This window comes from Mirounga angustirostris, unplaced genomic scaffold (genome assembly GCF_029215605.1).
Source record: "Mirounga angustirostris isolate CCGP_5_RB_7025 unplaced genomic scaffold, mMirAng1.0.hap1 SCAF_2, whole genome shotgun sequence".
NCBI classification, from domain to species: domain Eukaryota; kingdom Metazoa; phylum Chordata; class Mammalia; order Carnivora; family Phocidae; genus Mirounga; species Mirounga angustirostris.
This window is the reverse complement of record NW_026991710.1, coordinates 175,828,026-175,841,028: the sequence shown is the minus strand read 5'-3', so window position 1 is coordinate 175,841,028 and position 13,003 is coordinate 175,828,026. Positions and strand designations below refer to the sequence as shown.

Sequence of the window (13,003 nt, the reverse complement as noted above, 5' to 3'; positions counted from 1 at the left end):
ATTGAGGAGTGAAAGGACACAATTAGGACATTTTCCTCTGGCCTTGCTTCTGTCCAGGATACCAGATCTATCTCTTAAGCTGATGTTTCTTCTCACAGCGGTACCCAAACATTGTCTTTTTCTTCCTCAAGGGATGATTTCTTACCCTGTTTTGTTGTTGTTTTTGTTGTTGTTTTAATCTGGAATCTGGGATTTATCTCTTCCGTTCTGCTTCTCATAATTGGGTTTGGGGAAGGCACACATTCTTTTTTTTTTTTTTTTTTTTAATTTTTTTTTTTTAAGATTTTATTTATTTGCGAGAGAGAGAATGAGAGACCGAGAGCATGAGAGGGAGGAGGGTCAGAGGGAGAAGCAGACTCCCTCCTGAGCAGGGAGCCCGACGTGGGACTCGATCCCGGGACTCCAGGATCATGACCTGAGCCGAAGGCAGTCGCTTAACCAACTGAGCCACCCAGGCACCCAGAAGGCACACATTCTTGACTATACTTGCTAATTAAATACTATTTTATCTAAGCATAAATCCTTTTCTAAATCAGGTTCTACAAAGTGGAAAAATTAATTGGTGAGATTCTGCCTTTGACAGATGAAAAACATGCAACTTCATTGACATTGAAGTCATTCTGTAGTTTGTTTTCTGAATTGTTATTTTAGAAACAAGAGGGAATATACATACTCCCTGTTGCTTAACAGTGACTTCAACCTAATGAAGTGTAGCATAGTTCTTTATTTAAAGGCTAATATACTTAGAATTGAAATTAGAAGAGGAAGCAATGATGACTTTGAATATTAAATAGAAAATTTATGTTTCTTTGTCATAGAATATTTATTATAAAGTAACCAGGAATCTGTTACTGGGTATCTGTGGTTCTGTGTATACTGGACTGCATGAATTTAACCTAGTATTTAGAAAACCCTTGACATTTTCAAAGAATATGTCACAAGACTTTCCCCACTCCCCAGATTAGAGAATACCATTACAGCATGTAATTTTCTTCATAAAATGTTGTAAAACTGGAAACTTTAAAAGACTTTAGAAGGTAGGCCTTTATAAGAAAGTGAATAAACTGAGAAAATCATGTAGAGATGGGGCTGCTCTGCTAGGCACCCCTCTCCCCCTGTAATTTTGAGGGTGCCTCCTGCACATCAGCCAAGATACAGGTGTGATTCAGATTTTAATTCTTACTGTGTTTATTATGGACCTTTAGAGGTGCTTAGCAGATACCTGGAACTACCTACCAGTGTTAAATAGGTAAATGATGAGTCTGTTGACCAGGAAAGAAAGTTATTTAAAAACCTTTTATGTATTGCATAAATGTGTCACAGTTGAGTTTGTTTCATTGAAAGTAATTTTATTGTCATTGGTAAGAGTTTTTGTTTTTTTATTTGGATGGAAGTAGATTGATAATGCTTAAGAAAGTAAGTAGGTTCTTCTTCTATTTTAGAGTCTAATTTTTTCTAATGTTTTTAGAGAGAATAATGAACAGTTCACATCTGTCATCAAGTACCATTTTATCCATCCCAGCTTAGCTTTTGTGGTTTCCTTTATATCAGGAAAAACAATGATATATGTGAGAGCTCATGAGTTATTTCCTAGATAATCTCAAACTTATTTTGTTCTTACTTTGAGTATCTTTTGAGTGTAATTAGATCTTTCTACCCTTAAGGAAAAAAATTAAAATAAATATCGGAGATGTAATATAAATTTTCTCATTGAGTATATAAGTATAGGTCAATGGATTTCATAATTCAAATGATGTACAGTGGTTGTTGCTTTGTTGACAGTCTAATTAGGTGAAAAATATCTTTAGGCTATGACTTTGCTACCATAAATAAAAACATCACTTTAAAAGACTCCAAACACCTTAGGTTTCTCTTCTTTTATTATGTTTCAGAAGTCACAGTTGTTAGTTACAAGATTTAATACTGGTCAAGGTTATTCCTTTGAAGCTTTAATTTTAGGTAGGTTTAAAATGTTGAGCATAAGTGAAACAGTTTTCTATCTCTAAACTCGGCCTTGGTGAATAGATGCCAAATGACCTTACATTTGACACTGAAACGATTTTGAATGGCCTTAATTTAAATAAGGAAAATAGGTATACTTGTAACCAAACCAGCATGAGTTTACTCCTAGGTGAGTCACAGAAACTACATCAGGTGAATTGTTGCACAAAGAAAAACTTTATTTGCAGCAAATAAGGGATCACGTGGAATAGCTTCCAAAGCCATGACTCCCCAAGAGAGGGTGAATGGGTACCTTTTGTTTAGGGTTAGGATGAATGTTCAGATAGGGAAGCCTTGTCATATATGTGGAAGTCGGTATAAGGTTAAGCATATGCCTTAAGGAAACATGCCTACACATACATTGTATGTATGTAAATGAGACTGAGGCTCTCCCTTGGACGGAGATTTTTAGTATTATATTGAGGTAAAGGTAATTTCCAGTCATTTCAGGGGTCACTTCACAGTTCATCTGCACAGGCGCATGTCAAGGGTTTGGGTGGTCTGGGTAGTTGCCATCATCTGAGGGGTGGTTTTGGGTTTCATTTGTCTGAGTTAAGAGGTAAGCCAGAAGGAAGAGCTTAAGGAAAAATGTAAGACAAAGGTTAGTCAGTACAAGCAGGTGGGCAGTAAAGGTCAGGTCTTGGGGTCTAACCGGTGACATATTGAGGTTAGGCTTTGTGTTACGAATTTAGGTTTTCCTCACAATACCAGCACAATGATTTCCACATAATATATTTTGAAATTTCTTAGAATATGTAAAATAATGTAATTGTTTCTCACACAGTGCTTAGGGGAAAGCATGTGCTGCAGTTTACAAAATAGGTTCACATTGGTTAGTTTAGTAGTTAGAGAAGAACAGTTCATCTGGGTGAACTTTTTACTGCTACCTACTTGCTCTGACCCTTCCCCAAATGGCACCTCTGTAAACTGCGTTGCTCAGGCTAGAAACCTGGGAGCCAGTCTTTCTTGCCTTTCCTTTTTGACCTGTCTATACTGCTGCTGGCTTATTCCATGCCACCATCAATTCTTGCCCAAATTATGGCAGATTTTTCTTAGCCTGTTTCTCTGATTTTGCTCTTGACTCTCTCCATTCTACTTTTCACATAGCCAACTGATAATCCTTTTAAGACTTGAATACAGTCAAGTAATTTCTCTTATAAAGGGCTTCCCACATACTTAAAATAAAATCCAAACTTCTTACCCATGAGTTAAAAAGCTGTGACAGATACTGTTGGTTATTCACCCAAAAGTTCATTTTCTCCTTGATCTTCACTAGCAGATCTTAGATTTTGTAGAAGGCAGTAGTGTGCCCAGCTATGAAAAAACTGACTTTCCAGACTTTTTGGGGAGCTTGGAGAGATGACTTGTTTTTGGCTAATGAGATATAAGTGAAAGTATCTTACAGAGGCTTCCTTAAAGACTAAGAGAAAGCCTTTTTCTCCCCTTGCCCTCTTTTTTCTTGTGTGGGAACCTGAATACCAGGCTTTAAGGTGTAGCAGTCTTTTGTGACTATGAGGTGGCAAACAAGAAGATCACTTATGCATGTTAAGCATGCCAGAGTGGAAATTTTTTAAAGAGCTCTTGTTAAACTGCTTTATGAGCCTGAGTTGCCTCTGACTGGACAAGTTTAGTGAGACATGTGAAATCTCTACATTTTTTTTTTTTTTTTGAGGTTTCACTAGTTCCATTAGGCCCTATATGATCTCGCTCTTGCCTGTCTTCTGACCTCATTTTGTCATTACTACCTCTGGTCACATTAGCTAGCAGACAAATCTTGGCTGACAAACTCCTGCTCGGATCCCAAACTCCTTATGACTGAAAGGCTCTGTGTGTTCTGGTTTTATTGACCGCCCCTAATGTACCACTGCCCTCTTTGTCCCAGTATCAACAAAAACCTTAAAATACCCCCAAATCCTTGACAAATATGTGCAAGATATTAATGGAGAACAAACACAAAATGAAAGATGTGAAGTATGTATCTGATATACATGGATATACATGATACACGGTATATCCATGGATTAGAAGACTCAGTGTTGTAAATCTGTCAACTCTACAGAATTAATTATAATCAGTGAGCTTTAAAAACTTTTTTTCTAACACATTTCTTCATGGAACATAAAGATAATTCCATTGAACATCAAAAAGCAATAATAGCCAGGATAATTTTTTAGGAGAAACAAGGGGGATTGGCACTGCCCTACTTGGTATTTTAGACTTTTTTTGAAGTTAAACTATTAAACTGATCAACCAAAGAGAAAAGATGTGGAAAACATAAAATTATATCTGTAATTCATGGCATATATACAGGTAGATTAAAGATCTAAATGTGGAAAGCAATGGTGTATGGGTGGCTCAGTTGGTTAAGTGTCTGCCTTCGGCTCAGGTCATGATCTCAGGGTCCTGGGATAGAGCCTGGACTCCCTGCTCAGGGGGGAGTCTGCTTCTCCCTCTCCCTCTGCCCCTCTCTCTGCTCATGCTCTCTCTCTCTCAGATAAATAAATAAAATCTTTAAAAAAATAAATGTGGAAAGCAGAATTATAAAAGTAATCTAGGAGAAAATGTACGAACAGTATAGGAATAGGAAGGATTTCTTACAGATTATGTAGAAAGCACAGTGTAGGCAAAGATTGATATATTTTATTATGTTAAAGTTTAAAACTTGTCTGAAATCAAACACTGTAAATAGAGTGTAAAGACAAGCCATAAACAAAATAACGTATTTTTAATGCATGTAACCAATATAAGATTAGTGTTCGGGATATATAAAGATCAAAAAAATAATAAGACAAAAAATTCAGTCTAGACCATGAACCGAAGGCTGACAAATGAATGATCAGTAAACATATAAACAGATATTTGTATCAATTTGCATGGGTTCAGCTCCAAATATTCCAAAATTCAACTAACAGAAACTTAAGCCTAAGGACATTTATTTCCTGCTTGATAAGTCTAGAGGTAGGAAGTTCAAAAATTGGCTGAATACTCTGTGAGCACAGTAGGGTTCTATGCTAGGATTTTCATAATTCTCTTGACCTTCCCATCATGGTATCAGCCTGAATGTCACAATCTTATGTGAGAGTTTTCTAGAAATAGGAAGGGAGAGAGGAGAAAGGGTCCTTTTTCTTCCACAAATCTTCTATTAGAGAGAAAAGTCTTTCCAGAAGCTTCTAGATTTTTCATTCTCTCCCCTTGCCAGTCACTGCCAAAGAAGAAGAAAATCACCTTTCTGGCTTAGAGTAATCAGGATTCACTCCTTGGACTGGGGAAAGATTTACCTTCTCTTAGCTAATATATTACATTCTGACCAATTCCTGAGCAATAATTGAGTTTCTGTGGGCCAACAAGAAGAGGGGATAATTGCCACAACTATCAATCTCACTAATAAACATTGAAGACCATGTGATCTTGACAATATAATATGAATATATATAATCTAATAACATGGAATATGAAATATGTAATATGTAAATATATTAATGTGAAATATATAAGTATATAAACTCATGTGTTTAAAAACACACATATGAAAAGTATAAAAATAAGGGCAAGTATAACAAACATTGAGTTTATGTAATGGGATCTTTGGGGGAGAAAAGAGAAGAGTAGGATTAAGAGAGATTTCAACTGTATTTGTATTCATATATTCAATTTTCTAAAAAAAGAGTAAATATCTGAACCCAGAAAATGTAAATTGAGCAATACATTTTTTATTTTTGCCTCTTTGTGAAGATTATAAATATGTGTTCATGTACACAAGATGGGGAAATGGGCATACTCAAGCATTTTGGTTAAAAATGAAAATTGATAGACTGAATTAGAGGACAGTTTGGCAACATTAAACATGTATCCTTTGACTTAGTCCTTCTACTTTAAGGAATTTGTCTTAAAGAACTGGACGGATGTGTGAAGATATGTATATAAGGATATTTAACTTTTTTATAATGGCAAAATCTCCTTTTTATAATGGTGAAACCACCCAACTAAATAAATTGTGACATATCCATGTAGTAGAAGGCTAAGTAATTCATAATGAAAATGATGTATACATTTTAAATTTTTACCTGAAAAAATATCTGAGATAGTTGAAAAGTGAAAAGGCAGAGCAAAGATGTAAGACATATACACACATGCAAAAAAAGAAATCTGGAAGTTTAATCATCAAAATGTTCATTTTGGTTATCTCTGGATGATGATGGATTTACAGATGATTTTCCTTTGTGAAAATATGGTGTTTTGTTTAAATATTTAAAAATATTTCTGATATTTTTGTAGCTGGAAAAGCCTTTAAATGTTTTCTTTTTGTAAATTAAAAATACAAAATCAAAAGCTTCTTACTTGCTCTTTGATTTAATTATGATGAAGTAAGTAACATTCTGTATGTTCATGTAATCAGCAAATATTTTATTGAAGCCATACTGTGTATCAGGCACTATTTTAGATGCTGGAGACACACACCGGTTCATGAAATAGTTCCTAACTCTTTTTATGTGGTGAGACATATAAAAGGCAAACAGGTAAATGAACAAGGTAATTTCAGGTAGTGATTTAATACAGAAAGAAAGTAAAACTGAGTGATATTGAAAATAATGATGGAAAAGTATGTGTGCATACATGGGTGACTTTAAATTGAGTGGTCAGTTAGAGTCCTCTGAGTTGCTTATCTTTGTTTGGGCTGATAATTGGATGGCAGAAGGAGCTAGGCATATGAAGATCTGGGAGCAAGTTCTCAGAGAACAGTGCAAAGTCGCCTCGGCTGAAAGGAGTTTGTCATATTCAGGGAACAGAAAGTGAAAGACAGGGCAAATAAAACTCAATGACATGGGAGAGGTGAGAGGGGTCAGCTCACGTAAAGCCTTGTAGGTCCTAAGGAGTTTGTAGTAATGTCTTATTGTACGTGTTATGGGAGCCCATTACAAGATTTTAAGCAGGGAAATGACCTAATCTGAAACATGCCTTGAAAAGATCACTCTGCCTACTGTGTTAACAATGAATTGGAGGGCAGCAGGTGTGACAGCAGAGAGAGCGGTTAGAAGGTTATATGCTGTTAGAAGGCTAGATGCTGAAGTCTAGACAGGAGATTATGGAACTACAACCGGAGACGGTAGCAAGGGAGAGTAGAGAGAATTGAGATGTGTATTTAGAAGCACAGCTCATGAATATCAGCACTGAGGGAAAGAATTACTTAACAAAATGAGGATAATGGTATCTCTCACAGGGTGTTATCATAAGGAGCTGATGCATGTCAAGTATTTGGCATACTTTTTGACACACATAAGAGCTTACTAAATATTAGTTACTTACCATTATTGTTATTTTTAGTGTTGTCAAGAATAGGGCATGTACTTTGAGCAAAGAGAGTTTTTCTGTAAAAGTTAAATTATACCTCTAGTATAACTCAATAGCACATGCTGTGTGTTGGTAAACATCAGAGAATTACAGTCTTACTCTTCAGTGACCTTTGCTGGATCAGAGAAGACAGAAGGTATATTGGTTTTCCTTCTTTACTTCATAACACTGAGCCATAAATAAAGATGTATAAGTAGCAACTATGTATAAGTGGCAACATTAAAACATTGTGATTTAGCTATTTTTTAAACATGTGCTAGCTTAATGAAACAAGACACTGAAAATCTTGTCTGCAGTATGTGTCTGTAATGCTTTCACTTTGGGACTATTTTCCGAAGAGTTAATTAGTGATAAGTTACTTCACATTCTATGCAGTTCTTTGACTGTGATCCTAATTACTATTTTTATTTTGGTTCTTTAGACCCAAATAAGCGATTCAATTATAGGGATAATTATGACTACAAACCTTGTTTGTGAAACAGAGGCCTTATATAACCATTAGAGATAATGAATTCTCTTTATGTGTAAAAATAATATATAAGCATTTAACATTATAGATGAATGACCAATTTTGATTTGTACTCAACAGAACAGGTAAAAATACATGTTTTAAGTAAACTTTATGTTTTAAATAAAGTTTTCTAAATTACTAAGTACTGAATTTCTAAGTAGTTTAAATAGGGGACTGTTTTGTGGATAATAAAACCTCTGATTTTAATAATATATTTATTAATGCAAGACCAAGTTAAAAGAGAGAAATTCTTCATTGTCTACTGATTTTGACTGTTTACCTCCACCTTCTTTTATAAACATGTATGTGTACACACTTAAATTTTATACAAAATTCTGTTTTTATATGATAATAGGAAAACAGATAAAGAGAAGGAAAGGAAATTCTATAATGTCACTACTTAGTGATTTAATCTTTTTTCTATCTTCAAATATATGTTTGTGTGTATATATATATTTTCCCCGTATATTTTGTTTTATATATTTTTAATCTAAAAGACTAATTAATCTAAAAACACTTTTTCCATGTTTTTCTGTTAATATCCTGTGTTTTCTTGTATGTATGGTTTATACTTTTTTGATGTTTTTTAAACTGCAGTAAAATATACATTTTTTACATGTATAATTCAGTGACATTAAGTATATTCACAATATTCTATAGCATCCTTTTAGTACAGGATGATGTTATATGAAAAGCCATAATTTATTTAACAGGGCCATTATTGTTGGACATCTGAATTGTTTCCATGGTTTTCTATAAATAATGCTTTGATAAAACATCTTGATGCAGAGTCTTTGTTCAGATAACACTACATTTTTTTCTAAAATGTGGTACTACTTTACACTCAAATTATCAGTGTATGAGCACAGTTCCATTTCCCCACTCTGCTACAAGCATTTTTTTATTTGTTTTTTATATTTTAGATCTAAAAGTATTAGTAAAAAGTAAACAGACACTTTGCGTTTTTCCCTCAAAGTTATAGTGGATACTTTTTAAAATGCCAGTTGATACATTTAAAAAAGTATCTTATTTTAATTTACTTGTTTATTAGTGAAGAAAGGAAATTCATTCTCAAATATTATCAGTGCATTGATTAGGGAAATGTGACTTTGCCATGCAGACTTTATTCAAATCCATAGAAGGAAAATCATGAAATCTTCATGAGTAAGGAAAGCACCTATGGCCCAACGAATGAAGAGTAAGGTTGTGATAGTAGGGTGAAAGACACTGAAGTTAGAGAAATAAACAGAACCTAATATCCGTAAAGTTGTACAGGTATTAAGAACAAACAGCATAGTTATATTAGCATGTATCCTATACTTTTGGTATTTCAATTAGTAATACAGAATTGACCTCTTTTCACCCAAAATTTTCAGTTTAATTTGAAGGATATTTTCTATGGAAACCCAATTCTGACTTTGTACTCCGTATCTGTGGAAACATGTCTTTTATTTTGGAGACTTTTTCTTGGAGCCTGTTTTCCTGGACTGAATGAATTTCTATAGATAGTGTGGAGAACATATCTTGAAATAAATCTTTTTTTTTTTCTATTTTCGTCATAGTTCTCATTTAGTTTATATGCATAAAATAAAGGAAGATATGACCATTTTGGTTTTATTTATGATGCTACTTTCTAACTACATTACATGGTAAGTAATAGCATGGAGGTAGTGATACTTAGAAAATAAGACCAAATAAAATTTAAAGTAGGAAAGAAAGAATCATTAAGAAAGATATTAGCTTATAAAGATAATACTAATGCTTATAGTCTTCTTTCTTCTTAATCCATTGCAGTGTAACTTAAAATTTCATCACTGTACTATAATTTAAAATTGTCAGTGGCTTTTTTACCCTTTAAATCCTCATCATGCTGACTTCACATAATGTTGCTGCCCATTGACTTCCATAATGTACTTTCTTGGTAATTTTTACCTTTCTCAGTGTGTGCCTAGTCCTTACATTGATTCAGATCCGTTCTTTCCTCCCACTTTTTCTGTCTGAAAATTGTGATGCTTCTTACCAGTTTTCTGGTTCTGTCTTTCTTGTTCCCACTTGTTTGTCATACTGTTTCCTCAGACTCACTAAATCCAAGCTTACATTGTTTTACTTTTAGTTTGGCCATCAGTCCCAAGAGTAGATATTTTGACATTTTATCTTTAGTTCTTCCTTTTCAAAGTTCTTATAGCCAAACTATTACCACTTATTTCTGGTATCCATACGTTCTTCTCTAGTTTTTCTGGTATAATGTTGAGTGTTGTAATTTGTTTTAGTTGTCAGCAGTATTTAAATAACCTTTATTTCTTAAAATAGATGGATTTTATACATATTAATTTTTTCTTGTGAAGCATGAGGGGAAAATGAATGCCTTGGACTGGAGTCTTGTTCATTTTGTATTTCTAGCAGAGTTGCCCAGCACATAAAATGTGTTGAAGATGTCTTTTGGAAAAAAAAAAAAATGTCTTTTGAATGAACTGCCCAAAGACTTAAGGAAGAGCTTTCTTAGTTCTGAGTTCTATAAGAGGAGAGAATCGATTTGAATGGTAGCCATTTTTTTTAACCCTTTTTGCTATAGAAGGAAGTACTACAAATGTTCACATTTGTTAGTATTATTAAAGAAATATTGTGCTCGCTTCGGCAGCACATATACTAAAATAAAGAAATATTAATGGTTCTTTTTACAGAATTGCTTCAATGTATATTATCCTTCTTTTTAGGGTTTGGAAGGAAGGATGTTGTAGAACACTTACTACAGATGGGTGCTAACGTCCATGCTCGTGATGACGGAGGTCTCATCCCACTTCATAATGCCTGTTCTTTTGGCCATGCTGAGGTTGTGAGTCTGTTACTGTGTCAAGGAGCTGATCCAAATGCCCGGGATAACTGGAACTATACCCCTCTGCATGAAGCTGCTATTAAAGGGAAAATTGATGTATGTATTGGTAAGTATTATTTGATAATATCTCAGTTGTAAGATCAACCTGACAGGTATAATATTTTAAATAAAGGTTTACCATTTTTTCTTTTTTATTAATTTTTATTGTGGTGGAAATAGTGTTCTCTCAGAATAAGAAGGCTTTATTACTTCATATTCTTAGAAGCACTTATTTTCTTCCATCAAAAGAGAAGTAGGGAGATGGCAATATAAAGTTGGTTAAGAACAGGATTCACAGCATTAACTCTCCGAATTCAAGTCAAATGCTAACTGATGTGGAACTAAATTTTGATGGATTACTATTACAAATTTAGTTAATCTACAGTCTCTTTAAAAGACTGCAGTTTTCCATCCTAGCATCAAATGAGAGCCATTATAAAGTAAGTTCTTACTGAATTGGATGACGTATTTGGATGCTTTAGGTTGATTTAAGGAAAATCATCTAGCACTAAGGCAAAATCTTTTTCTTTATGTTGCTAAAAGTGAACACCAGCTATTAGCACTGGAAAGCTTTGAGTGAGTGGTTCAGATACAGTAGTACAAAGCTTAATATGTTCAACATGTGCCATAGTCTAGGAAAAAAGCAATTTCAAGTAAAATTGAACTTTTCAACCATTTTAAATTTCGAGATGATATGAAATTGTATTCAATCAACATTTCTTTCTCTTTTATATTTATCTAAATGTGTGTGTGTGTATGATTTTACTTATAGTCTTACATTAGATTTTGCTTTATTGTACACCTTTCATTTTGAAATCTAAAACAACCTTCCAGAAGACCAACATAGTGTCTTTTGAGTGTATCTATTTCTTGACCTTCAAGATGGTGGATGTTTGTTTAGTACATGGCAGGTTGATTTACATAATTGTTGTCTTCTGGGATGACATCCATTTCAAGTTTAATCTTTCACGTTTATCTTTATCATAAAACTCAAATATATATGTCATTTTTAAAGATACATAGTGGTGTGGTTATTAAGATTTTCTCTCTTGACTATGGACTCTGAGAAACAAACTGAGGGTTCTAAAGGGGAGGGGAGTGGGGGGATGGGTTAGCCTGGTGGTGGGTATTAAAGAGGGCACGTATTGAATGGAGCACTGGGTGTTATACGCAAACAATGAATCATGGAACACTACATCAAAAACTAATGATGTAATGTATGGTGATTAACATAACATAATAAAATTTAAAAAAAAAGATTTTCTCTCTCTTCATAGCTATCTGTTCCATCCTCCAGTATGTTTTTCATTTTCCCTCAAATTATTGCAATGCCTGACATACAACTTCTTTATCACATTCTCTGCCATTATCTTTTGTCACTTCCACATCCGTTGATATGAGCCTTTGGATACCCTGGTCCTTTTCGATCTTTGAGATCTTCCATTTTCAGTTGATTCTCCCATTTCCTCCTAAGTCTTTCACTAAAACACCACATCCTGGGCTAAGTCATTACATAAAACTACCCTGAAAAGCTTGAACTTATAAATATCCTCTCTGACCACAAAACCTCTTAAGTTGTGGTAAGTTACCATGTGATAATTATTATTGAACTTGATATGTATTCTTACCTAATCTAGACTTAAAATTTCCCTATCTTCATTCCTTCTTGCTTTACCTTGTCATATATGTTGGATATTTTTGTCATTAGTCATAGAATTTTATATAGTTTTCACCTTCTTGAATTATTATCCTTTCTAGGCTTCCATGTTCTATTTTCTTACCTGTACCGCCTCTGAATTTTTCATTGTATCAGTGCTTTTAATATCTTATTGAAATTAATATTCTTTCCTCCTCCTCCTTAATCCCCCTCCCAAAAGTATGTAATGAAAACGCTCCTTTTATCTAGGTTCTGTTGAAATAAAAGACTAGATGTAGGACCTGAATTTTTAAAGAATGCATCCCCATAGTCCTCCAGCCCCACAGTCCTCAGTGTACTTTGGCACATATTGCTTCCCTTCTGTTTAACTTCTTGTGTCTTATAAAAGTTGAGGAAAGGGAAAGGGCACCTTCAAACTATAATCAAAATATAATTGAGGCTACAGCTACTATTAAAATAGTTATGGGAAACAAGATTGGTTGTAGACCCTTTTATACATTTAATTAGCTTTCAGGAACCTATTAGGAAGCCAAATATACCAAAGCCTCTGATAGTTTATATATCATACTTTCTGAATTTGAGTATAGTTAAGGGATACTGAAATGTTACTCTT

At 34.0% G+C, this 13,003-nt stretch overlaps 1 protein-coding gene across 2 annotated transcripts in view; it reads left to right on the top strand.

The window, feature by feature from the left end:
- Nucleotides 1-13,003, top strand: part of TNKS (tankyrase) — a 202,005-nt gene that overhangs the window by 19,612 nt on the left and 169,390 nt on the right. For both annotated transcript variants that reach the window (XM_045879767.3, XM_045879766.3), the window contains exon 2: nucleotides 10,576-10,800. In XM_045879767.3, the coding sequence (XP_045735723.1) occupies nucleotides 10,576-10,800 (225 nt within the window). The remainder of the gene's footprint in view (nucleotides 1-10,575; nucleotides 10,801-13,003) is intronic.